General features: G+C 47.1%; 2 protein-coding genes and 1 pseudogene across 5 annotated transcripts; 1 reads left to right on the top strand and 2 right to left on the bottom strand.

Annotated features, from left to right (window-relative positions):
- Positions 1 to 5,396: 5,396 nt before the first annotated feature.
- LOC112903079 (proline-rich receptor-like protein kinase PERK5) lies at positions 5,397 to 8,725 on the bottom strand. Of its 2 annotated transcripts, none has more exons than XM_025972290.1 (2): positions 8,553 to 8,725; positions 5,397 to 7,720 (listed from the first exon to the last, which is right to left on the bottom strand). In XM_025972290.1, the coding sequence occupies exon 2, from the start codon at positions 7,624 to 7,626 to the stop codon at positions 5,569 to 5,571; it is 2,058 nt and encodes a 685-aa protein (XP_025828075.1). In that variant the 5' UTR covers positions 7,627 to 7,720; positions 8,553 to 8,725; the 3' UTR covers positions 5,397 to 5,568. The 2 variants fall into 2 exon arrangements, with proteins under 2 accessions (XP_025828075.1, XP_025828074.1); XM_025972289.1 differs by having other exon boundaries at positions 8,515 to 8,725.
- A 7,475-nt stretch (positions 8,726 to 16,200) lies between these two features.
- On the bottom strand, positions 16,201 to 17,209 carry LOC112903795 (annotated as a pseudogene).
- A 3,747-nt stretch (positions 17,210 to 20,956) lies between these two features.
- Positions 20,957 to 24,324, top strand: LOC112902279 (putative wall-associated receptor kinase-like 16). 3 transcript variants are annotated; one of them, XM_025971271.1, is made up of 3 exons: positions 20,983 to 21,088; positions 21,802 to 21,810; positions 21,927 to 24,324. In XM_025971271.1, exon 3 carries the CDS (start codon positions 21,934 to 21,936, stop codon positions 23,920 to 23,922), a length of 1,989 nt encoding a protein of 662 aa, XP_025827056.1. In that variant the 5' UTR covers positions 20,983 to 21,088; positions 21,802 to 21,810; positions 21,927 to 21,933; the 3' UTR covers positions 23,923 to 24,324. The 3 variants fall into 3 exon arrangements, with proteins under 3 accessions (XP_025827054.1, XP_025827055.1, XP_025827056.1); XM_025971269.1 differs by having other exon boundaries at positions 20,957 to 21,088; positions 21,802 to 24,324; XM_025971270.1 differs by lacking the exon at positions 21,802 to 21,810 and having other exon boundaries at positions 20,963 to 21,088.
- The last annotated feature ends 2,544 nt before the right edge of the window (positions 24,325 to 26,868 follow it).

Genomic DNA, 26,868 nt, shown 5'->3' on the forward strand with positions numbered 1-26,868 from the left:
GCCTAACGTAGCTAAGTTCAGGTACGTATTTGGATGGCTGTCACACCTACAGTTAGGCAATACGTGGGAGTGTGGCGCTCGTTTTGACCGCCTAAGCTTAGGCGTTTTTTTTTTTGACGAAAGGGTACCTGGCTGCCTAACTATTGCGGCGTGCCCACAATTAGCTGAGAATCAAACAGATACCTAACAAGGTGTAGCACGCCTAACGTTAGGCTGCGGCAGGTTAGGCGTCGAACCAAACACGCCTTAAAACAGCTTGTAATTTGGAATGAAAGGAGTAGCTAGCAAATTGTACTGCCTAGCTATCTCTCTGCCAATTGAAAAAATTGCATGTTAACTGCCTCACCCTTTTTAAAAACAAAATACAGTCAGGACTCGGTCCGTCCTAGACATGCCTGCACGTGTGTGTACTAACTGAACCTGACCTCGAGGGGAGGGTCCCCAGTTTCCCGCGCCGGTCGCTCGATGGAGCGGCGGCGCGCGGCGGGGGCGCCCGCTGCATGCGCCTCCCGTGACCGGACGCGCCGGCGGCCAAACGGCTCCACGACCGCCGCCGCCCGCTCCTCGATCACGCGGGCGCGTCCCTGGGGTTAATCGCACTAACTGCCCCGATCGGCCGGCCGACCCGGCTGGGGCCGCCGGATGGCCGGAGGTGTCGCCGCCGGCGAGTGGCGGCGGCCGTACGTTGCTTGGGCGGACGCGACGCGACGCAGAACGGCTGAACGGGTACCCCACGTACGCGTCACGCTCCGATCCGGCGCGAAGGCGACCGGCGGCGGACGGGGACGCGCACGCGCACGCCGCCGGGATGTGCGGCTTTGCCGAGCGCCCGCGCGCGCGCACATGCCCGTCGCCGTCTCTCCGGCCGCGCGGTCCGCGTCGCCGGTCGGTCAGCTCCGCGGTCGCCGTCCGTCCGGGCCCCACCGGTCACAGGACTCCGGAAAGGCATGGAGCGAGCTCGCGAGCCGGTGGCGGTGGTACGCAACTGAAATGCACAACGACGACGTGTCCGCTCGCCTTGTCGCGCAACGAACGGCCGAGCTTCCGCACGCCCAACGAGACGAGCTCGGCCTCGGCAGACGTGCGTCCTTCCCGGAGCCGTGGAGAAGGGGCTCAACTGCACGGGTTTTTTTTTCTTTACCACGACACGACAGCTGAATCATTCTTTAGGATTATCTATAACAAAGTTCCAGCACGCCAAAGGCCCAAACTACCGGACCCGACGATGTCTGGTTTTTTTCCCCTGCGAGAAAAAAATATAAAGGTGACCCTGATAGATCGGGCTAAAAACAGAACCCACTGTGTCAATATACCGTATATGTTTTTTTTGTAAAAGTAATCTTATTATGCTTTTCAAGGTTTTCATGCTAGCCTTGCGATGCTGTGCTTATAATCACGTAATAGTCTGGGATTCCTACCAATGATTTTCTGTGAATGGTATGTCTTCTAACAAAAAACAATATAATTGCGTGCTTTTCCTTTTTGAGCATATTTATAGTTACGGCGCATGTGTGTTATTGATGTGTTGAGTATAACTCATACCCTCGAATAATATAACTAGGGACATATGCCCCCGTCCATAGAGTTAAGAGAGGCGGGAGGGTACCGGGAGAGATCGAACTCGGAGCCGCTAGAGGAGCTAGAGGGGCGGTGGCGTTGAAGACGAATGGATGAACGAGTACAATGAGAGTAAACCAATATATCCAATATCATCTAGGGTTTTTCCGCCGAATCAAGTGGGTTCGTAGCGGTACACTCATTATCAGAGCTAGTTGATCCTTATGGAGTACCGGAAACATTAGATGAAGAAGCTTATGTTAGTGTTTCTGCAATTACAGTTCATAGCTCAAGCACGGTGGATATTGTACACTTCGCAACGCGTACTCACCGCAGGGAGTTCGGAGGTTCAGATACGAGTGATGCACACCAGCATGAGATGGTATGGCAGAGCAGAAGACATTTGTGGCAATGGTGTGCTATGTACAGCTCAGTATCCTCCGCTAACAATTCAAGCACGGTGGATGCACCGGATGTACCACTTCTCCACACCACCATCACAAGGCAACACCTACTACAGTCACCATTTTCTCGTAATAAATGGAATTTAATTAATATTATCATTATTGCGGCTAATTACTTACTTGATTAGTCTTACAGCCTCCACCTGGCACGCACCTGACAGGATGCCAAGGAAACACGGAGCCGTAGGGGCCCACCTACCAGCAGCTACCCCCCAAAAGAAAACAAAATGTTTTCCATCACATCGTGCATGCGCCGAGCCGAGACAGATCAAAAGCAGAGCACTGCTCTGTTGTTTTCCCCTTCGGTCGCGACGCGACGCCACGGCGATCGAACGATCAGCACCGGCCGCCGCTCCCGAGCTCGGCGACGAGCTCCCGCACCAGCGCGTCGAGCACGGCGGCCGCGACCTCGGCGCCGACGCCCTCGCGCTCGGGCCGCACGTCGGCGGGGGCCAGCTTGGAGGCCGGGACCTCGGACGCGACGAGCTCGGACACCCGGGCCAGCTCCGCCCGGTGCGCGTCCCAGTACGCGGCGGCGGACTCGTCGTCGCGACGGCTCTTGGGGCTGCCGTAGTAGCCGCCGCCGTAGTAGTACTCGTCCTCTTCGTCGTCGTCGGCGGCGGCGCCGTCGAGGAGGAGGTCGTCGGTCCTGGCGAGCAGCTGGGTGAGCAGCGCGGGCGAGCACGCCGCGTCCAGGAGCTCCCGGAACACGTCCATGGCGTTCTTGGACGGGGACAGCCTGCTGCCGCCAACGCCGAAGTGGTGGGCGGCGGGGGAGCTCTCGAACGGGTGCGGCTCCAGCACGGAGACGGGGCTCAGCTGCTGCTTCTCGTCGTCGGAGTACTCGCAGTCGGAGGAGTAGCAGCACTCCGCGGCGGAGCCGTCCTGCGCCTTGGCGCCGCCGGCGCCGGTCTTCACGGCGCCCAGGTGGTCGGGGCAAGGGGACGTCGCCGGCGCCACGGCGGCAAAGTTGTTGGTGGTGGCCGCCGTCTTGAAGGACTCGGAGAACTGCAGCGCGGCGGGCTTCCGCGGGGCCGCCGCCGCCGCCCGGCCGCGGAGGATCTTGGAGAGCAGGAGCTGGAGGAGCCCGCCGGTGGGTTGCTGTTTCTTCTTTGCCGCCTTGTTCTTCTTGCTGGTGAGCCGCTTGAGCACGGCGGCCGCGCCGTCGTTGCCGGCGGCGGGCCAGCAGAGCACGGTGTCGTAGCCGTCGATGAGGCGCGACGAGCACCCCTTCTCGAGGAGGTGGATGTCCAGGGAGAAGGGCTCCTGCTTCTCCTCCAGCAGCTCCGACAGGCGCCGGCCGGACGGGGAGGGCGACAGGCACGCCATTGGTTCTGGTAGAGCGAGAAAGAGAGCTTTGCAGCAGAGAGAGAATTGTCCGAGCTTGGGGTCTGAGCAATGAGCAAACGGGAGAGAGCGGAGGGGGGCTGTGGATGGGTGGAGGGTGGGAGCTTATAATGGAGGGAGGAGCTTGGGGAGAAGGCACAAGAGACAAGGGCCAAAGCAATGAATGGGGAGACAAGGAGGTTGAGAGCAGATTCTTGCAAGGCCTTGCTCCCTCCTAACCCTGTCCTATTATGGGACAAAGCTCCATTATCCTAATCACACCTCACACATGAACAAAAAAACATGTTCCTTAATGTCCTTGCTGCTGGGGTGTGTGCGTGTGTGCGCTGCATGACTTACCTGTGTGCGATCATGCATGCAGGGCCATGGCTGACCCTCATCTGACCTCAATGCTGCTGCTGTTGGTGTCATGTAGGAGTATGCCTGTGTGAGAGTGTGTGCATGATCCATGATGATTCGGAGGGATCGTTTCTTGGTGCGTGGAAAGGAGGAAGGATGCTGAAAACCTGAATGCATGCCAAGCCAAGGGACTATAGTATGTAGTGCTGTCAAATCGCCAGGTGAAACCTGAAAAAGCTGGGAGGGGATGAGAGGAACAACAGCGCTTGGCTTGGAGTTGGTGGTGTTCATTCAAGTACGCTTCGCCAGGTATTGAATAGGACGAGGAGGCAGGCGCAGTGGTTTTGGTTTGAATCCGGCCTGGTGGCGAGCAGAACAGTTACGTTTTCGGCAGCTTCTGCAGATTTCGTCCGCAGAGGACTGTGGGTGTACCCCTGGTCTTCTCGTGGTGCTCGCCTGAGACTGAAGAGTATCTTTGAAACATCGAGCAGGAGTATTTTTCTTTTTTGAAATGGGATAGCTATAATGTGAATTTTTTGGGGACTATAATAATGTTTTTAAGTGATTTTTCTCACAGCTGAAATTGTCTATTTGTTCCTCACATAACCTTGATCAATGCTTGTGAATTTTGAGGGGTTTCAGACTTGGGAGGAGCTTCCTCACGTCTCCGCGATCGTAGATGGGAATGGCAGGAAAAGATGCCATGGCCACGCTTCCCTCGGATGCCGCCCCGTGCTGCCACCTCACCGGAAGGCAGGCAGCAGGCTCCCGGGTCGTGATGCCTTGCCCCGACCGCCATGCGCGCCTCCAAATCGTAATCCTAATAATAATATCCCTCCCGGTCTCCCCGCGAGCCTTCACGCCACCTTCGTCACCGCGCGTGGTGGATGGTGCCCGGCCGGTGGTGGGAGAGGAGCGCGGAGGCGACACTTGTCCGTGGTTGTTCGTGGTGGCCGCTGCCAGCGCGCGAATCCTTGCCGATGAGGAGCGGCGGTGCCCGGTGCGCTCGTGCGTCCACAAGGAGAGACCCCATGCCATGGCCACGGCTGCTGGTGGCCTCCGGCTGGTGTACGCGTCCCGTTTCCGAACGGAGCTGGGTGCGGACAGAGCGACGGGACGGGTGGGCGGCGGCGGATGCTTCGCCGCCGGTTGATGCTGCTCGTCGGCAGGAGGATTTGAAATTTTCGTGCGTGCGGGCGAGGGGGAGTTGGAATTTCGAAGTGGGCTTATTGGGCTTGCTATGTTGGTGGGCCGGATTTTGAGAATTTTTTTTCTGTCTCTGGAAGGGCCAGAGTTTAGTTTTTTTCCTTTTTTTTTGTTAGGAAACTTTGAAGTTTCGTTGGGGAGGAGCTACAAATTGACGTGTAGGAGCGTGCAGTTAAATTTCTATTTTCTCTCCAACGTTAAAGTGACTGAAATGCTCAAAACTATTAGGGTTGATAATTGGTTAACAAAGATTGACTACGATAAAAAAACTAATCGATTTTGCTCGGTTTAAGAAAAACCTTTGTTAGTTATATGTATTTTTCTATTGTTCAAAAAAATGACTACAGTGCACAAATTATTAGCCAGAACGACTTCAATGCTCAAATTAGTAGCTAGATTGGCTTCAATGAAAGGGGAAAAAAAAATGTCAAGCTACAGACGTAAACCTGTTCGTCTTATGCGTAGGCAGAAACAGCAGAGTACTGATACCTGTTACAGGAAACATCTACCATATATAAGATAGCTTCAATACCTGAAAGTGCAGCCAAGATCAGATAAACATCCTATGATGTGACAATGAATGGTCTACCAGCACTAGCTGTACAACAACCTAACATCAGATATATCCCAGTGATCATCACACTGATCACACTTACTAATAACATGTAATTATAGGATCACTAGGGGAGATTCGCCGATATCCGAACAAGTGGCGCATCAGGTTCGGTAGCCTTGGCTCCACTGACATCAAAGATCTAGCGTCAGTTTCATTTACCTGTGTACCTGCCTCGGTGGTGCGCTCCTTCCATGATCTCCTAAGCATACGAAGGTGTGCTACCACATCCTTCATAGTTGGTCTCTTAACCATCTCGTCTCCTTTCAGAATGGTACACTGCAGAGCCAACCTCCCGATCTCTTCAAGCAGACCGATATCTTCTTCGGATGTTATGTCGTGATCGAACATCGCCTTCCCACTTTTATCTGTCTCATAAGCTTTGGTGAATTTGATGATAAGTTCATCATGATCAGTATTCTTATCCCTACTGATGAGTGCCATGAGAACACCGCCAAATTTGTACACATCACGCTCCAGGTTTATCAACACAGAACCATACCTTGATGGGTCATTGTAGAGAACTTTTTCTAGAAGGCTGCTACTAATTGCGATATCACCAGCAGCAGCTTCACTCTTCTTGATAAGCTTGCATGCCCTTGAAAAATCTGTGAGCTTTGGTATGAAGTTATCATCTAGAAGAATAGTTGATGTTGCAACACCACCATGTCCAATGATACCAGTTGCTGATGAATGGAGGTGTTCTAATGCTTCAGCAGTCTTAATTGCAATCCTCATACGCAAGTCTAGCGGCAAATCTTCCTGGCTAGCCAAGATGTCAAAGAGACTACCTTTAGGAATGTACTCGTATATAAAAATAAGAGTTTTGGCTTCCAGGCAACAGCCCAAAAGTTTGATAATGTTCTTGTGGACAATTTGAGATAGGATTATCCCTCCGTTGATAAACAGCTCATTAGAATCCTCATGAAGAAATTTGTCCACCACCACCAGTGTATTGTCCTCAAGTGTTCCTTTATAAACCTCAGCCGACGTACCTGCTGTGCTGAGTGGATATGAATAATTCTGTGTTACTTCACTTATCTCCTCCTTTGTGAAAATTCTTATACTATTGCCGAGTTCGGATAAAATCTTAGAATTACTAGTATTTCCCTTGAAAAAGCTAAAACCCTTTTTAAAACTAGGCAGGCTTGAGCCTTGTTTGTAAGTATTTTGCCATGAAGAGTGTGTTGCCAAGATGGATTGTGGACTGCCCTTCAGATCTTTCTTAAGAACACGAAGGCGTTTCGCCACATCATTCATTTGTGGACGTGCACGAATGTCCAGTGTCACGCATTCAGCAGCTAGTTTCCTCATTTCTTTAAGAATCTTTATATTGTTCTCATCTGCAATTGCTGCATCAAACAGTTCCCTCAATCCTTTCCCCTTGGCGCAGGCTTTGTTGAATGCTCGAATGAGGTTACTGTCCCCATGTTTTACCCTTTTTCGAGTTATCAGTTCAAACAGGACTACTCCAAAACTGTAGACATCGCTTTTCGGGGTAAGGCGCCCCTCATGAAAATATATAGGATCCATGTAACCCATACTTCCTTTTAAGCTCGTGGTGAACTGAGTATCACCACTGAAAAGAAGCCTTGACAAACCAAAATCCGATACTTTTGTTGCAAGATTGCCATCCAAAAGTATGTTGGCAGGCTTAATATCACCATGATAAATAAGGTTGTCGCTCGATAAATGCATTGAATGCATGTAGCTCAACGCTTCTGCACACCCTATAGCAATACCCAGCCTTATATCCAGAGGGATGGAAACGTCACTTTTGTGGAGTAGGCCATCGAGGTTTCCATTGGAGATGTACTCTGTTACCAGCATCAGAGTACTTTCGCCGATGCAGTAGCCTATGAGCTTCACCACGTTCTTGTGGCTCATCATACTGTGGATGCTTACTTCTTCCATGAACTCTTCTCGTAAGTCCTGACGGATGTATCTCTTCACTGCAACTAGGTCATAATCAGCATCAAGGACCCCTCTGTAGACTTCTCCGAAACCACCTCTTCCAATGAGAGTGCTGTAGTTGCTAGTAATATTTTTGATCTCATCTTCTGTGAATATCTTAACATTTGGACTCGTTGAAGCGTCCATGGATGAGGTCTGTAGTCATAAGCTTATTTCCACTCTGGACATTCCACTCTATGCCAACAATATAGGTCCCCAATCAAAATCTAGAGATGGCAACCTAACAGAAAATAAATTATAAAATGTCATGATTTGCAAGACATGGTAAAGTGCAATCATAATTCAAATAGATTCATCTTTCATGTGCAGAGGACACTTTATCTGCTTTTAGTTTCCAATCCCTGAACAGGTCAGTCAACAGCAATCCCAAGGAGACAAGGACACATAGCATTGTCCCCAACCTAACGAAATTTGACACTCTTCTTTTTTTTAGGGGATCTGGAGGACTGGAGTGAAATTCGACTCTGAGTACGCCTCTGTCCAGAATTTTTCTTGTGAAGCATTCAAGCAACTGAACTGGACTGAACAATTCATGAGTTCACCTAGCATCTGCGGTCCCAATTCCTATGCCTCCTTCATCTAGTATGTTTCGATTCCCCCAGTCCAAAAGGGATATCTAGTTGGTACACAAGGGATCCTAAACTGCATGTTCTACTTGTGGAGGCAACTGGATGCTTCCTAGAAGATTTCTGCGGTTCCAAAAAAATGGAGCAACCTAGGGGATGGATTTCATACGGGCAATATCTGTGAGCATAGCTACCTAGGGCCTTTTAGTTTCCTTCCAATATGTAATGTCAAGAAATTCCCCCAACATCCTTGCGCCGCAACCCTCTCCTCTACTTTCCCAAATGCATAGGGATGCTTTCCTACACCAAGATGGATGTTGGGGTTTTGGGGACAAGCTCTAAAAGATCTTGCAGACATGGTTCCTGCATCTGAAAAAGCCAGAGGGGGGGGGGGGGGGGGGGGGGGGGGAGAGAGAGAGAGAGAGAGAGAGAGAGAGCAGGGAAGTACCTCTGATGGAGAGCAGAGCGCCCTACGGGGCACCTCACCGGTGAGCGCCCCCGCTGATTTGACGGCGAACCCTGCCGCCGGCCGCCAGCGCCGCCCGGACAGAGACCGCCTCGTCCTGCCGGCGGCGAGCAGCTTGCTCAGGCTTGACCCGCCGTGCTCTCACGACGACTCCTCTCTCTGAACCCGGACGTGCACACTGCACAAGGCATTAGTTATCGTCAGGTCCCGCTGGACGCCGGTTAGTTGGCGGCAGAGCTGACACGTTGACTTTGAAAAGTATACCAGTTTATCTATGTGTGTGTGGTCATCTCTCTGCCAATCGGTCGAATGTGAACGGAATTAGGGTCACAGGGCAAAAACGCAAAAAAAAGCCGTAAATGCAAAATTTTCGAAGGAATCTTGCTAATTTGAAGTACTAAATGAAGTCTATTTATAAAACTTTTTGCATGGATGGGCTGTAAATCGCGAGACGAATCTAATGAGCCTACTTAATCCATATTTTGCAACAGTGATGCTACAGTAACCATCCGCTAGTTATTGCTTAATCATGGATTAATTAGCATCATTAGATTCGTCTCGCGATTTACAACCCATTCATGCAAAAAGTTTTGTAAATAGACTTCATTTAGTACTTCAAATTGATAAGATTCCTTTGCGTAAATTTTTTTTTACCTTTACAGCGCCAAACTAAACAGGCCCTAGCTCATTGGCCGTCTTATCATTGTCGTGTTCAGCACAAAACTATCGCTGTCACCAATCAAGTCCATGACGATGACGACTCGTGCTCTGCAGATTCATTCAGGAAGCGGCCAGGGATCACGACGCCTATAACATCCTAGATTTTCTCCAATGTTATATTTGTGCCAAAGTGTGAGTTTTCAAAAAAAAAATTTGTGCAAGTGCTTTGTTTAGAACCAATATAAGGTTAACTTCTCTTTCTCTCTCAAAATTCCTAGCAAACAAAATCTAATATAAATAAAGGATTATATGTTCGTCTGAATTTATTTGGGATTTATTTGGATTTTGCTTGAGCTTGTTTATTTGGATTTATTTTTGGTTTGCTTGTGTTAGAATTGAGTGGATTTCAAATTCGAATTGTGCCATTCGAATTTAAAATCAAAACCCTAGACTAACAATCCTACCCTTCTCGCTAACCTACCCTAACCCGACCCGTTGACCAAACCCTAACCTAACCGCTGCTCAGCCCAGCCCAAAACCCGGACCAAACTCTAACCCACCAAACCCCAATCCGCTCAGCCCTTCGAGCTCGGCCTGCCAACGCACCCCCACGCCAGCTTGCCAGCGGCCTGCTAGCACCCGCGCCAGCCAGCAGGCGCACGCGCCTCGCTCTCGGCCTGCCCGCACGCGTCCAAGCTGGCCCATGTGGGCCCAAACACCCCATCGCCTCACGCTCCCTCACCCACTGCCGCTGACAAGCCAACCCCACCTGTCATATTTTTCACTTTCCTCTTGCCCAGCGCCGCGTCGCTCCCCCCTCTGCCCCGCTTGCGTCATCCTGCTTCACCTCGACTTACCCGCGCATGTCGTGTCCCCGCTCCGCGACACGGGAGCGCGACCGCCTACACCTCCCTTGTCAGCCACCAAGCTCCCGCATCCGCCCCCAAACCCTAGCCGCGCACGGCCGGATGTGTGCCATGCGTCCAAGCCCACACGCCAAGGAACGCCAGCCGCTGATCCGCACCGAGCCCTATGGCACCCCTATAAGAACCCCAGCCGCGGTTGCTGCAAACCCTAGCGCACCTCGAGCTTTTCCCCCTCGTCCGCCGCCGTTACCTGAGAGGGGGGGAGAAGAGGAGAAACCGAGGAGGTGGAGCACGGGAGGAGGACGCCGACGCCACCGCTGCCGCCAGAGCACCTCCACCGTGCCTGCGCCCCATACGATGACGTCAACGTAAGCCGCGAGACCTGCACAACATCAACCTCCTCTACGCCACCTCTCCGCTGCCTGGCCTCATTCTTCTTAAGGCCCGACCGGTGAGCCCGCCGCCGCTCTAACCTGCCACCTCCTGCTGCCGGCCTCGGCCAACGAGCCTTCCCTAGCAAGCCATAGGACCCCTTCCCCTTTTTTTCCTTGCCTGGCCGTTGTGCCGCTCATGTGCAAGAGCCTGTCGACGCACCACCGTCGCACCTCGCCACCGCGTCGTTGCCGCGGGCCCAGGAATGCTAGTGCCCGCCGAGAACAGCACGGCCATGCGCGGCCCTGGGTAACCTGGGACCCGCGCATGCGCACCCCAACCGAAACCAGCTGAAGGGGCAAGCCTTTGGCCTCGTCGGAGCTCAATCGCCGCCAACACCACATCGTGGCCTTGGTTATCCAAGGTCTGCATGCGTTCCCGGCCGCGGCGAGCCAAGCCTTTGGCCTCACTCGCACAGAGTCTAGCCCCTTGCCACGCCACCTTGCCTCATGCCGTAGCGCCACGCTGCAGCCCTGGACGCCAGGTGCTCGCTAGCACGTGCTCCTACTTAGCCACGACCAAAGGCCGCAGCTTGCCTCGCCGCCCTTGACCGCCCTACCTCACCGCCACCTCGCCACGGCCGCGGTGACCTTGCCTGCCACCGAGACGTCGTGGCTCAACACGCAGGGGTGCCACTACGACATTATGCCGAGCACTCCGCGCGTGCCCAGCCGCCACACCCTTGCACTCCGGCATAGCACACACACGCACGCGCACATGACGTGTGATATGCACGGGATCCGCCTGGCCACACGGGATCCAGACCGCGGATGACACCCAGACCTGCCAACCAGTTAGAAAAGATGGGAGCTAACCTATGGGTCTAGCCTGTCAGTGGAAGAGAGGAAGGGGAGGACAGATCAGATCGGGCCGTGAGCCGGCCCGATAACTGAGCCGGCCTGCTAACTCAAGCCAACCCGCCAAGCTGTGAGACTAGCTAGCCTACCCTGGCCCAAGCCAGCTTGCAAACCGAGCCGATGTTATAGCGGAGCGAGCTGAGCCAAGTTGGGCCGCACCGAGTTGGCCCAACACTTTCGGCCCGTTAACCAGACAGAGACCCTATCTCTTTTCCTTTTATTTTCCTTGCTGACTTGTGGACTTTGCCTATCAGTGTGACAGTGCTGCTGACTAGTGGGCCCCACAGACCTTTGACTAGTTGACCCTTTGACTGTTGACTCGTCAACATTGCCGATAAATGCTGACGTCAGCAGGGACCACTACTGACACCAGCAGAACCTAACCCCCTGGTGATGATCTACCCACCAGAGTAGGTTTTGATGTGATTTGGACCTTATTTGAGTACTTTTATGCACTTTGCACTTTGGCCTCCCTATTTATTCATAATTATGAATAGGACTCGTTGACGAAGAGCTGATCAACACCCAGGACTACCAGGAGAGCCAAGAAGACTACAAAGAGAACCCAGGTTCACGCCCGTCTACAATTTGAATACCCATTAGGCATTGCTTTCTAGATATGCTACTGCTTTATTTTATGTTACAATAAGATGAACCTGCATGGCCTATTTTATACACATGAATTCCTTGCTATCCTATCACACTTGGATGTTATATGAGATGCCTTGCTATGCTTTGCATGTGTATGTGCGGATGGGATGGATAGTCTTGGAATGCATGGAGATACTTTTGAGGAGTTGGTAGTTAGGGCTTTTAGCGGGGGCGAGCAACTTAACTCGATCTTCGGATCGAGGGCTTCGGGCATGTGTTGCACATCCTACGGAGAACCTACGGCGGGTACATCTTTTTGTGGATGCTGTGTTGAGGAGTTGGTGATACCCGTAATGGGTGCAGTTGCGGACCATTGGATGGATACGCATGTGACCGTTACGCTCGTTTCGGCAAGTAAGGACCGGTCAGTCTGACCCTGGTGACGGAACTATGTTAAGCGTGCACACCACTTACCTATTATGCGGGTAGGTCCGGTCCGAGGCTAGCAAGTGTAGTACCAAGCCTGTAGGAGGATAGGGTATCATTGAAGGGAAGGAGGTGCTGACCTCATGTTCCCCGAGATGCAGGTGTAGGAGGTTTTACAGTCTCGGAGCGACCTCTTGCGGGAGGATGCTCCCAAACCCGAAAAGCACGATGGTGTCGTGGCTACTAGTTTTCATTCTCAGTAGATCAGTGTCTCGTCGTTCAGTTGGTCACTCTCGGCTTGCTTCGATTCAAGTGGGTCCAGGTGTACAACCCCTGCAGGGTGAAAACTATATGTATAGCTGCGTCCTCGATCATGGACAACTCTTGATCTAGCATTGCTAACTAGAGTAGTGTTACTTGATTTCTACCTCCCTCTAGTAGATACTTCCTGCCTGGAGCAGCTGAGGTGCGAGGAGAGGGAGTTCTTGCACCGACTTGGTGGTTTGGAAGGTCTGTGTTGACCCGGGGACCTGGAATGCCAAGACGGCCCGTGTTGAGGAGATATGGATGATGTCGAAACTTGCTTGTTGCTTGCATAGGAATCCCCAGCTTTACTCCTTGTTTTGTAATACTATTAGTTTAGTCCATCTTAAAGCTTGCATGCGGATGGTGACATGAACCTATCATATTTCTTGGGGATAGTTTGGGTAGATGCAGAATCTGACCTGGAGTTCGATCTCAACGATGACGGATGGTATGACTGAGGCCCGTGCTTCGCCCAAGTCTGCCTGTGGGAGAGTATCATCAAGATAAAGGATGGCTCTAAAGCTTAGCTATCGTTTCCGCTTTCTTCTTGTTCGATTTGGCCCAAGGGGCTTGTACTGGGACCCTACAATTCTAGATTGTGTAATAAGTAAACTCAGGTTTTGACTTTTCATATTGTATGACTATGATATGTTGCTAGAATGAGTTCTGTACGTGATAGCACTTGATCTAAGAACTATCACGAAGGTATCACGAAGGTACAAGGAGTTGGATTTTTATTTCGAAAATCCGGTTGGTTTCATCACCCTCCAATGGTCCGGCCTGAATCCCTATGCTCCTCACGGAAACAAGGGAGGGAACTCCTTGCCGGGCGTCGTGCGTGTGGTGGTGCTCGGATCTTGCTTATGTGGACAAGGTGTTTCTGGTTTGCTAGATTTCGTGAATCCAAAGATTGGCGTGCTGCATTGCTTGTTCTTCAATCATTTTCGACGGTGTGGTTGCTGATAGCCTGATACTCATTCAGAGCTTTAGTTGCGTCATGGCTTTGGTTTCGAGATGCTGGTTCTTGGCTTCTCGCCGCAATTCCAACGTTTGTGGTGCTGCATTGCGAGGGGTTTGTACGCTCACAATTTTAATATAATCCTCTTTCATTCGGGGAAAAAAACTTAAGAGCAATGAGTGACCTGAATCATGATAAAACCCTTTATGGATCCATCATATAATAGAGATGGCAGCAACGGTTTTGAGTCTGGATCCGCCCATAATATACACCAAAACTCCATTCTATCATTGAGTTGACCGACTACAGAGAAAATGAATCCATGTCTGCATTGCGATCGCATAATATCTCTTCAGATAACACGTCTTATAAAACAGCAACCAAACTTATATATACAGTTTTCCAGACCCAGAAGCACAAACAAGTCCAGATAAACAACTTAGGAAACAAAGCATGAGAACAGATCCTACTACGATGCAAACGAGATGGGTCATTGTAGAGCACCTTTTTGAGAAGGTAATTGCTAATTATACTTTTACTAGCATTATTTCCACTATCCTTGATAAGCTTACATGCACCTGAAGAATCTGTGAGCTTTGGCCTGAAGTTATTATCTAGAAGTATAGTGGATGCCGCAACACTACCGTGTCCAACAATACCAGGAGCTGATGAATGAAGGTACAGCAGTCTTATTGCAATCCTCGTACGAATATCTAGCGGGAAATCTTCCTGACTACCCAAAAGTCCAGTAGACTACCTTTGTCAGCGTACTCGTATATAAAAATTAGAAGTTTCGGCTTCCAAGCAACAACCCGAGAGTTTTGAAAGGAATTGTGCTAGTAGCCTAAGAGGGGGAGGGATGAATTAGGTAATTCTAAAATCTTAACCTATGGCTCAAACCAGTTAGTATAAAATAAAAGCTGAAACATATTATCTAGATGTGCAACTAGGATTCAACTAGTATGAAAACCTTATCCCAAAATTTTTTGCAACCTATAGCCAATCCTGATAAGACACTACACTAAAAATATAAAGGCATATAGGATTGTAATAAGAAATGCAGAAGTTTAAAGGAAGGAAATGAGGGAAAGCAAACTCTCGATATGAAGATTTATCGTGTAACATCGGTAGGCACAAGGCCACCCCTAATCCACGTTGTTGAAGCACCCACTAAGAGTATTACTTCCCGGTCACCGAGTCTCTTCGGGGACTCTTCTTGACTCACCACCAAGGCTTAGCCATCAAAACTCTCGCTAAGTCCCCGATCACCCCGATGCCATCTCCACTAAGGAGGTTCTCCATGAAGGAAGGGGGTCTCCACGTCCCCCGCACAAAGCCGTTGTCGCCGCTCCACACCAAGCCGAAGGGTCAATGACTTACCGGCAAGCCACCAAAACTCCAAGGGGCCGGCACACCAAGATATAACTTATGGTTCACTCAAGAACCAGCAAACAAGGCAGCAATGCCTTACTCTTTCACTTTCTCTAGAGCTAAAACTAGCACTAACACTCTCAAAGCTTGTGCTAAATCTAAGGACGTGATCAATGAGCTCTTAGGTGGTTTGGAGAACTTCTTCAGAGTGTGGGTAACTTCTCACGAACTCCAGCCACCTCAAAGACCCGGGTAAGGCCTTATATAGGCTAGAAGGCAGCTCATAGCTGTTACTTGCTTTTACCCAGAAAAGCATAAAGTATCGGTTAAACCGGTCACAGCCGTCGGTTTAACCGGTCACTCTGAACTTGCATACTAGCTGTTGCTCTCCTGTCTGCCACGCCTGCTTTTGCTTGGGTCATCGCACCGATGCATGCATTGACGCACCGTCGGTTCAACCGGTGCTGAAAACCTTTAGGCTTCTCCAACTCCAAACGCTTCTGCATCAGTAAACTACCAATGCACCCACGCTTGACCCAAGGGCATCGGTTCAACCGGTGCCTCTGGCACTTTTCCATTTGATCGTCATGTCTTCTTCTCATTGCACCGACACCTCCCTTTTTATAGCTTCGGTTCAACTGGTGCTACTTAGTTTTCTGCACTTGATCACCAATTGAACTACCAATGCACCGATCGGTTCAAAACTAGGGGCATCGGTTAAACCGGTCACCCATTTCCTATTGCATCTGGTCCAAATCATCGTTGCGGTCAATTGGACATCTTGACTGCAGTTTGGACCATCTTGTATATGGATTGGGCTCCATCCATAGGATCTAAAAATCCTACAAACTTGAGCTCACAAACTCGTTAGTCCCATTGACCATGTTATCACACAATCACCAAAATTACAATTATAGCCTAATGGAGTTATGTTTCTTACAAGCTTGATAATTTTCTTATGTACAACTTTAGAAAGGACGATCCCTCCGTTGATAAACGCCTCTTTGGAGTCAGTAGGGAGAAATTTCCTCACCACCTCCGTTGATAAAATTTAGCTGACATACCTCCACCGAGTAGATATGAGTAGTTCTCTGTGATTTCTTTTACTTCCTCCTTTGTGAAACTTCTTACATTGCTGAACTCTGATGAAATCTTAGAATTACTAGCAATTTATCTTGAAAAAGCTAAAACTCCTCGTACGCTACGCATTGTCTTGATTTTCGTTTCTGTGCCATGCATGGTGTGATGCCAAAATGGATTGTGAAAGTGTGTTTTCTTGTCTTCCCTTCAGATCTCTTTTAAGCATCCGTCGACGTCTCACCACAGTATTCATTTGAGGGCGATTTTGACTGTCAATTCTCAAGCACTCGGTTGCAATTAAGTTTCACAATATCTTCAAGAATCTCCATAGTATTCTTGTTTGCAATCGATGCATCAAATAGTTTCACCAGCCCTTTCCCAGCCCCTTTGCACAGTCGAAAATTGCAATGAGGTTCATATCTCCTTGTTTTACCTTTTTCCGAGTTACTAATTCCAGAGGACTATTCCAAAGCTATAGACATCATTCCTCGGAGTAAGACGTCCAGCATGCAAATATACAGGATCCATGTAATCTATACTTCCAATTACCTTACTAGCGTATTGGTGAGTGATGCCACCGGAAAGAAGTCTTGACAGTCCGAAATCTGATACCTTGGCTGTAAAATTCTCGTTCAGAAGTATTTGCCAGGCTTAGGGCTCGTTCGGTTAGATCAGAACGAGGCCAGGAATCCTTCCAGGGAGTTGAAGCTTATATAAATTAGATAACAGTTCCGGCCTGGAATCCTTCCATCGAGTCATTCCTGGAGAACCGAACGGCTCCTTAATATCACCATGACAAATAAGGCTGTCGCTTGATAAATGCATTGAGTGCATGTAGCTCAATGCTTCTGCATACCCTACAGCGATACCCAATCTTATATCCAAGGGGATAGCAGTGTCACCGGTGTCGAGTATGTCGTCGAGGTTTCCCTTGGATATATACTCAGTTACCAGTGTTAAGAGTACTTTCACCAATACAGTAACCTATGAGCTTCACCACGTTCTTGTGGCTCATTTGACTATGGATGCTTACTTCTTCCATAAACTCTTTTCTCAAAATTTTCACGTATATATCTCTTCACTGCGACTGGATCCTAGTCATCATCAATGATCCCTTTATAGAATGCCATAGTTGTCGGTAATTCTTTCAATCTCATCTTCTGTGAAACTCCTGAAATTTTGCCACGTATGACCCATGGATAAGATCTTAGTCATAAACTTCTGGATGTTCCAATAATCTACGCCAACAGTACAGATCCCATAATCCAAAATGGCAGTTGACAAAAACCTGCCAGGAAATAAATAATTAAATGCCTGGGTGATAGGTGCTTTAGGTAAACCTGCCCATCCGAATACAATTCTACTTCGATATGACTGAGCAACACCTTTTATCATATTATGAAGCATTCAAACAGCTCAACTGGAAAAATAATGAGTTTATCTTGAGTTTGCCACACCATTCCTTATGTTCTGTTTTTGTAAGTTTCGACTCCAATATTCGAAAGGGATATCTAGTTTATTCATTAGGAATCCTAAAGCAACATTTTTTTGATGACATCCTAAAGCACCATTACAAGGAATGCCAAATAATGAAATTAATTACACCAGCATTCTAGTAGTGTATAGAAATCACCACAAGGCAAGATTACTGTGCAGGAGTTGGCACCAGTTGACTTTGCACATGAATGACGAGAATTGATAGGATCAAACTAAACAGAATTAGTTAGTGGGTCACCTCATTATCGTTTTTTTAGCACAATGATGGCTGTCAAACCACAGCCGGCATTCCAACCAAGGCAACATTGCTTGAACTATTCCATAGGCTTAAATGCTATACAGAAGCTGATTCATTCATCAACCAATAAGGAATCGCTAGCCAGTATTGTAGAGACTTGCACTCATGGTTGGTTTGAGAGTGGAGTGGTAGGTGGCAGGTACCGGAGGCGAGGGAGGCGCCAGGGATGGTGGCGAAGATGTTGATGCTGGAGACTGGGTGCAGTGATTGTGGGCCGGCCACCAGAGCCATGGGTTGGGCGGTGCTTGGCTGCTTTGTAGACATCAACGGATAGCTGACTCTGAATGCTCAACCATACGTGTTTAGGAGAACAGCTCCAGAACTATAAACATCACTTCTTGGGGGTAAATAAGACGCCCTTTTCGTTGGTATATAGGATTATTCATGTAATCTATACTACCAATTAACTTACTAGTGTGATGAGTGATGCCACCCAAAAGAAGCCTTTAGAGTCCAAAATCTGCTGATAACTTGAATGTAAAATTGTCATCTAGAAGTATGTTGGCAGGTTTAATATCACCATGACCAATAAGGCTGTCACTAGGTAAATGCATCGAGTGCATATAGCTCAATGCTTCTGCAGTCTGCAAACAGCACGCCCTACAGCAATGCCTAATCTTGTAACCAAGGCGATGGGCATAAATCTGAATCGAATTGTGACCTCAAGGTTTCCTTTTGGGACATATTCAGCTACCATTGTTAGAGAAATTTTGCGTGTAGAGTAGCCTGAGGCCCCATTTGGAATTTTGGAATTGAATTCCATTCTAATAATCATAATTTAGCTATAAATCTATTAAGCTAATATAATTATATATGAAATATATTTATTTATTATTATTGATCATAAGGGGGATACCTATGTGCTATATTTCTACTATAGAGGAGTGAGCCAAAGAGCGTGCTATAAGTAATGGAATAGAAATATAGCTTGGTGGTGTACGTATAGAATCAATTTCATCTCCCATCCTATGAATTTAGGATAAACTTATATCTAAACTTTAAAAAGTGCTTGGAAAGCAGTGTGATGTCAAATTCTAAGCCAAATAGTCCAGTTTATTAAGTAGATTTCAATTCTTTCAAAATGAGAGGATTCAAACGCCTGCTAAGAGATTTACTACATTCTTAGGGTGGAGTTGACTAGTGGATGCTTACTTTTTTCATAAACTCGTCTCTTAAATATCCGCAGATATATCTTTTCACGGCAACTAGATCATAGTCATCATCAATTGCAAGGGCCCCTCAATAGACTTCTCGAAATCCTCCTTTTCTGATAGGAATTTGGTAATTGCTGGTGGTTCTTTTAATCTCATCTTCTGTGAAAATATGAACGTTAGTTTTGACTGCTTTCAAGTTTCAATTTTCGATTTTGCCTCGTGGTGCCCATGGAGATGAGAAGTAGTCATGACTCATGAGATTATATTCCGGATGTTCCATTCTATGGCAACATTATTATTACAGAACCCACAACCCAAACTTGAAGTTTAGGACCTACCAGAATACTACTTGTTAAATGTCTTGCAGTATGATCTAACATTCTAACCTATCTTGAAAAGTTTGAAGTTCATGCTTATTTTGTTGTAAAGTTGTACTTTTCTCAAATTTTCTAATTTATTTCCTCGTTCTGGTAGGATCAAAGCTCAAACCCTTTCAAAGAGCATAGGAAACAACACATCCATTTTTCCGAATATAAAAGGTACTGTTACAAATTATCTGCAAAATCATGTTCCATGGATGCTCAAATAGCAAACAGTACTACTGATAACTCGTCACATTTCTTTCTCAGAAAATGATTTTGCAACGGAAGATTGAGACGATCAACAGGGACCATGGTGGTTCTAGCGTACCGTGTAAGCTCGCTCTCTGATTTCAGGAAGGAGCTCGCCGTCATCTTTTTTTTTTTTTTTGACTCGGAGCTCGCCGTCATCCTTGCTGGAGAAGAAGAACCAACGTGGAAGAACCAGCGTGGCTGGGCTTAATGGGCTTGCTAGGTTGGTGGGCCGGCCGGTCCGGGAAATCTTCTTCAGTCAGGCTCGCAGGCTGACTTTGGTTTAACTAGTCTCAGAATCCACTAAAAACCTCAATATCAGGCAAGGCATGAGCTCTGAAAAAAAAAGGGAGAGCAACAAGACCACTCCTGTGTAAAGATTAATTATGGAACTTTTAGATGTCTTGATGTACAGGATCCTAATTTCAGCACCTGGTACTGGTACTACAAGCAACTTCAGATGACTCCATACAATGGAAACCATGAACACAAAATACATACAGGTTCTTCGATCAGATGACATCGTACCAGAGACAACATATGAACAAACTTATAGTACATTCGATTTCTGGTAACACAGTACGACATGGCATATGCAAGTGTATGGAGCAGCACTTAGGCTGAGTCTTCAACCTCTGAACCAAGTTGTGCATCAGCTTTCGTGTCTTCAGCGCCGCCTATGATGTGGTCAGTTCCAGTTACTTGTGCTGCTCCCTTGGCCGTGCGCTTCTTCCAGGACGTCTTAATCATCTGGAGGTTCTGTACCACTTCACACATTACTGGTTTTTCATTCCCTTGATGAAATTCCATAGCCTTCAGAGCCAATCTGCTGTCAGACTTTCCATATCCTCCAAATTTTGTACTCCGGAGCCAATCTCCCAAGCTCTTCAAGAACAATGATGTCTTCTTCAGCTGTGATGTCTTTATCAGAAAAACGCCCTTCCACTGTTACTTGTCTTGATTTTGACAGGTGAACCGACTATGCTGGTGTATATGTATGCATCGCTGTAGGAGTCTGACCGGCCGGTCACTTGGTCATCAGGTCTCAATCATACAGTTCAGAAAGAATCTTTTCAAGACCAGAGGATAAGCTCAGCAATGTGCAAGTCAACTAATATCTAGCAACTCTTTCTTGCATAATTGCATTCACGCGCTTTTGCGTGCAGTGTTTTCCTCGAACGCGTTTTGCCTATACTGGTTCATTGCATTATAACCTCATAGCCTTTTTTCTTCAGGAGTTAGGAAGAATCATCAGGAGTTCAGGACCTGTAAGGTTCGAGCCACCAAGCTTTATTTGAGGGGGTTGTTGGGGGGGGGGGGGGGGGGGAGCGAAGAGCTCTTTGCTATCGGTTGGCCAGAGATAGGTCTTGGAGGCCATCACCGACGTCGATGGCAAAAGGCTCCTTCTGAAGATCTGAACTCAGCGGCCAGTTGCCGCTGAGGTGCCTGGTATGCACACCGCCTTTCCCTTCGCAGACCCCTTGCTCTTTCACTCTTGAAGTTCTTTTTTTTTCCCTTTCATTTCTTGAGGAAGAAACCCAGGGAGATCATTCCATCTAAAATTTATGTCTCTCGAGTTGTGAAAACCACTGTGAAACCGTTAGATTTTCCGTCCGACATAGGTGTTCTCTAGTTAAGTGGCCACTGCGCAGAGACTGTGTGATTGTATTTGGAAAAGCCTTTTCACTGTCCTTGGGATGTAGCAAGAGGTACAACCAAATTATAATTCAAGAGGTTATAACTTTAGTATCTAAGTACTAGACTTTGGTGCTCCGTTTGGTTTTAAATATATGACATTTAGGATAAACTAATTTATAATCTAATTAGCATTTTCTAAACGTTATATATATATATATATTTATAAACAGAGTGAGTGGTGCCTCCCTAGAGCAATTTCTTTGATACCTCCTAGTACCTCCCAAGAACCATGAAATCAGCCAATTAGAGACTAGATCAGGGTTTTATAAGGTATTCCTGTGTATCTATCTATTAAATGTTATATGGAAATATTTGGTTCCATGGTCCATGATCAAACCCTTAGATCTTACAGCCTTAAAGAACAGAGATTAGGCTACAGCTTCCCGTTCAAAGAATAAATTATGTATCCTTAATGTGAGATGTAATTGCTTTCTAATTTGAGCTATTTCCACCTGTTGATGCAGACAAAGTTGGTGCGTTCTTAGGACAAAATATTATACTAAATCAACTGTCTATGATGCCTTAGACACACTTAGCAGATTCTTTGTAGAAGTGCCAGTTCCTGCATATTGTGACTTCTATAGTGTAGGCATAAAATGGAATTTCCAGAAGACGCGCGTTCACCTGGAGAGCTCACACCAGATCATGACATGGAAGGGTGGACAGTCGACAGCAATCACAATATTATGACTTTCACAGAAGATGAGATTAAAACAATCACTAGCAACTACAGCACTCTTATTGGGAAAGGTGGCTTTGGAGAAGTCTATAAAGGGATCCTTGGTGATGACTATGATCTAGTTGCAGTTAAGAGATATATCCGCAAAGAGTTGAGAGAAGAGTTTATGGAAGAAGTAGGCATTCATAGACAAATGAGCCATAAAAACGTTGTGAAGCTAATAGGCTATTGTATTGGAGAAAGTACTCTAACGCTGGTAACAGAGTATATCTCCAAAGGAAACCTGGATGACATACTCCACAACAGTACTATTTCCATTCCTCTGGACGTAAGATTGGGTATTGCTATAGGGTGCGCAGAAGCATTGAGCTACATGCATTCGATGCATTTATCAAGTGACAGCCTTGTATACCATGGTGATATTAAACCTGCCAACATACTTTTAGATGAAAATCTTACAGCAAAAGTTTCAGATTTTGGACTGGCAAGGCTTCTTTTAGGAGGCATCACTCAGTACACTAGGAATGTAAAAGGAAGTATAGATTACATGGATCCTATACATCTTCGGGAAGGGCGTCTTACTCCGAGGAGTGATGTTTATAGTTTTGGAGCTGTTCTCTTGGAAATCATAGCTAGGAAAAGGATAAAACAGGGGAACTCTAGCCTCATATCAACTTTCAGTAATGCCTGCGGTAAAAGTGAATCGTTGAGGAAGCTTTTTGATGCAGAAATAGCTTGTAAGGCCAATATGAAGATCCTTGAGGAAATAGGCAAGCTGGCTACTGAATGCCTGACACTGGACATTCATAAACGTCCTAGGATTAGTGATGTTGCTAAACGCCTTTTGATTCTGTGGAAAGCTCTGCAGGGAGGACAAGAAAAAAGGGAACTCCTTTTGAGGTCACAAAAGGTTGGCTCAAGCAGCTTCAACTGTACCAGCTCAGTTGGGCACCGCAGAAAGAGGAGTTTGGGCATCTTCGAGACGGATGTCGTGGATCCTGAGATACTAACAAAGCTTGGCAGCATGAGATTTTTTACAGTGGCGGAGCTATATGAAATCACAAAGAACTTCTCAAAACTAGTCGGTGAAGGCTGGTTAGCAGAGGTGTACAAGGGTACTCTTGAGGACAACACGGTGGTGGCAGTGAAAAAATCTCTTCAGTTACATGAGGTGCATAGATATCATTTCGTTAACGAAGCGATGATCCATGCTCAACTCACCCACAACAATATTATCAAACTTTTGGGCTTTTGCCTGGAGGTTGACGTTCCAATTTTTATATATGAGTATGCTGCTAATGGTACTCTCTCAGACCTCCTGAATGGTACCAAATGTTTCCCCCTCGAACTGCGGTTGCAGATTGCGATCAGAACTGCAAAAGCATTAGCATACATGCACTCGTCTGATTCTGGTTGCATCAGACATGGTAGTGTCAACCCTTCGAACATCCTTCTAGATGATGGCTTCATGCCCAAGGTCTCAGGTTTTTCACTTTCAAGGAGGCTTACCAAGGACTACGATTCAGGCCCTATTGTAGTTTACAGGCACTACAGCGACCCAAACTTTGTGCAGACTGGGCTTCTGACGGTGAAAAGTGATGTGTACAGCTTCGGGATTGTTCTTTTCGAGCTCATCACCAGGAAGATATCTGTATACGATGAAGACCGTAGAGTTATGGACCTTGTGACCAGATACAACAAAGCTTATCATTCAGACAACAGAGGAGTAGCGATGTTTGATAAGGATATCAAGGCTACAGAGGATATCATCCTGCTTGAAGGGATCGGGAGGCTAGCAACTGAGTGCACCAAACTGGAATCAGATGAGAGACCCACAATGAAGGAGGTGGCAGAACGCCTCGAGATGCTTAGAGCATCTTGGAACAAGGCCAGCCAAGGCGGATAGCTACTAGCTTCACAAGTTGCACGTACACACGATGGAACAAGGATGGCCAAAGGCGGATAGCTACTAGCTTAGACCCAACGGAAGGAGGCCAGCAACCTGTTTCAAGAGATGGTCTTCATGCCGGATCCCTCTCTAAACTCAGCACACAAACTCTCGAATTGTCTAAACTTTCTTTCTGGATTTGTTAGCCGCTATTCCAAGCTGCGTCCTGCAGGACGTTGCAGACCAGTTCTGTTCTTCAGAAGCTAAGCGTTTGGCTAGGTTCCCTAATTGACCCATGCATCCGTCAGCTTCTCCTGGTAGAAAATTTATTTTTGAACTATTTGAGGCTTTGAGTTTGTGTAATCTTTGACTCATCAATTTATGCGCACATTATTTGCCATCAAAAATTGGTTTCGCTAACGCATTGTACCGACCTTTCCGAAATTTCTAGACAATAGCCAGCTAAGTTTTGTTCTGCTTTCTCAGTCAAATTTTCTGCCATCCAAATCTAATATGCTTGGAGGCTCGTGCTCTAACAAAGAAAACAAAGGAACGTATCCTAAATTTAGATTGCAGCACTCGTCAAATAGAAGATACGCGTTTTGGAAATCCGAATGTATTTTTTTGCTTAAATTATATTCACATCAAATTAAATGGAAATACTCTGAACCTAAAGCATATCAAATTAAAAGGAACAGAGGCAATTTGTTTCGAGATCCCATTACCAACCAGATGCCAATGGGGCGCAGCCGGCCGACGCACGGAGAGCGCAGACACAGTCGACGAGGGTGAGCTAGTGGAAGGCGGTGGCCATGCCAGCCATGGCTGCCACTGGCAGGAGCTCGGCAGCCTGAAGATTTCGGCGAGGAGGCGGGCCCGAGAGGGACAAGGAAAGAGACAATCTGTGGACCGAGCTTGCCAGGCTGCGCGGGTTTAGATGATGGGCCGCTGGCCCGGCTAGTATTCTCAGCTTTAAGGCCGCACTGCGAAATTATTGGGCTTATTTTCCTAGTATTTATCCGATTTTTACGAGTCTGTAGGAAGGTGTGACGTGTGGAATTGTGTGCCTCCAACAAGAATAATCGAGCATTTTTTTTTGATATTTCTCGCGTTTTATTGGTATCAATGGATGTACTAAAAGGAAAATAAATAAATGTAGCGCTGGAGCTATATCTTCATGTGCAGATACCATATCTTTAGGTGCATTTATGGGCAGCTAAATATAAATTTAGCACAGTCTTATTGGATTCTCGAGAATATTGATCCAGATTTTAATACTGAAACCGTATCTTTTGGTGCCAACGGAAATCTTTTTGACTCATTTTTTTATTTATGAGGTAATGGAATAATAAAATGTTCTGTATCTGATACACATGTCATTTACGAACGTTTATGATGACGCATCTCAATTGACAGTGCATGCAAGATTTTTCGAGCCCGTGGCTGAGCTTGTTTTTCATTAAGAAGAGAAGAATTATAATGACGCGCGTAACTACGAGAGAACCTTGTTCAATCACGCATCATGCTTTCTTCGTTAACAAATTAAAACACCAGTTGCTGATGATGAATCATGCATGCATCCATCAATGATTCACCATTTGCCCGGAGGGAGGCTTGTGATGGTTACAACAGCAGTGGTACTTCCCGTCGTCCAGGATACACTTGGCCCAGTGCCAATTGTACCCCAGGTAGTAGCACATGTTCACGCAGTCGATGTCCGAGCAGTAGCTAACCCTAGCGCACGGCTCCTTCAGGGTCTTCTCTCCCACCGGCGGGGAGCCATCAGCAGCGGCGCGAGGAGGAAGACGACGAGGGCCTTCTTGGACATGGAGCACGCTGTCCGCAGCGACATGAGGCTAGCTAGTGTATTGGCTGTTTGCTCCATGATTATGATTCTCCGTCCAGTTTGCACGCGGGTGCTTTGTTTATATGGAACAATCTAGCCTTTTTGTACTTGCTCGTGTTTATTTACTGGTAGATATCAGAAGATGTATGTCCTAAAAGGGAAAAATGATAAATGTATATATCGCTGCAAGTATATCTTCGTGTATTGAAACTATATCTTTTTGGGCTCCTGATTATATTATACATTTAGGATCATCTTGTTTGGTCATCACGGATATTGATCCTGAGTTTAATGATGAATATCTTTTGGCAACACTGAAAATCGGTTTGAACCATTTATTTATAAGATAATGGAATAACAAAAGTTCTGTATCCTTTGATACACATGTATATTGTCTCATTTATCACAAGTACCAAAATGATTTTTAGCTACAGTCAAAACCTATTTCTAGTGGTTGTAGCCAAGAGATAAACAAGGATTGGAGTTTCTGACCCAAATCTCGTTCCGCTTCATCTAACTGAAAGTGGTATAGTAGAACTCCTATGTCATGGCACCTCCTGTTGTGAGGATTCTTGTTGTCGGCCTGTTGGCCCCGGGTGGCCAGGTACTGCGATGACTCTTTCTGTCAGAGTCTCAGCGGATCTGAAGCTGCTTGGGTTTGCAAGTTGCTTGGGTTTATGGATGATGGGCCAGGCCAGCGGGGCTAGGGATGTCAATGGGTATAAAATCCATGGGTACCACTAAACCAAACCCATACCCATCTAGAAAACTTATACCCATATCCGTACCCATACCCTGCTGCGGGTAGAAAACCCACCCATACCCTTACCCATCTGGGTAACGGGTACCCATGGGTATTCCATACCCGCCAAATTTAACTTTCAACGACAGCAAATAATTCAATAACAGCGAGCAATAGTATACATATTGTAGCAACTAGCAAGTCTTAAATCATACTAAAAGATAAAGAATTCATCAATACAAACATATCCACATGTCCAACCAATAACCATATAATAAGTTAATAAAACAGCCACAACTCAGGGATTAGGGGAGTGAGGGTTAGGGTTTAGTTTTTCTTTTTATATTCGGGCTTGTTGGGCCAGTTTTTTTTATTT

The sequence above is a fragment of the Panicum hallii genome, chromosome 8 (genome assembly GCF_002211085.1).
Source record: "Panicum hallii strain FIL2 chromosome 8, PHallii_v3.1, whole genome shotgun sequence".
Lineage (NCBI taxonomy): Eukaryota > Viridiplantae > Streptophyta > Magnoliopsida > Poales > Poaceae > Panicum > Panicum hallii.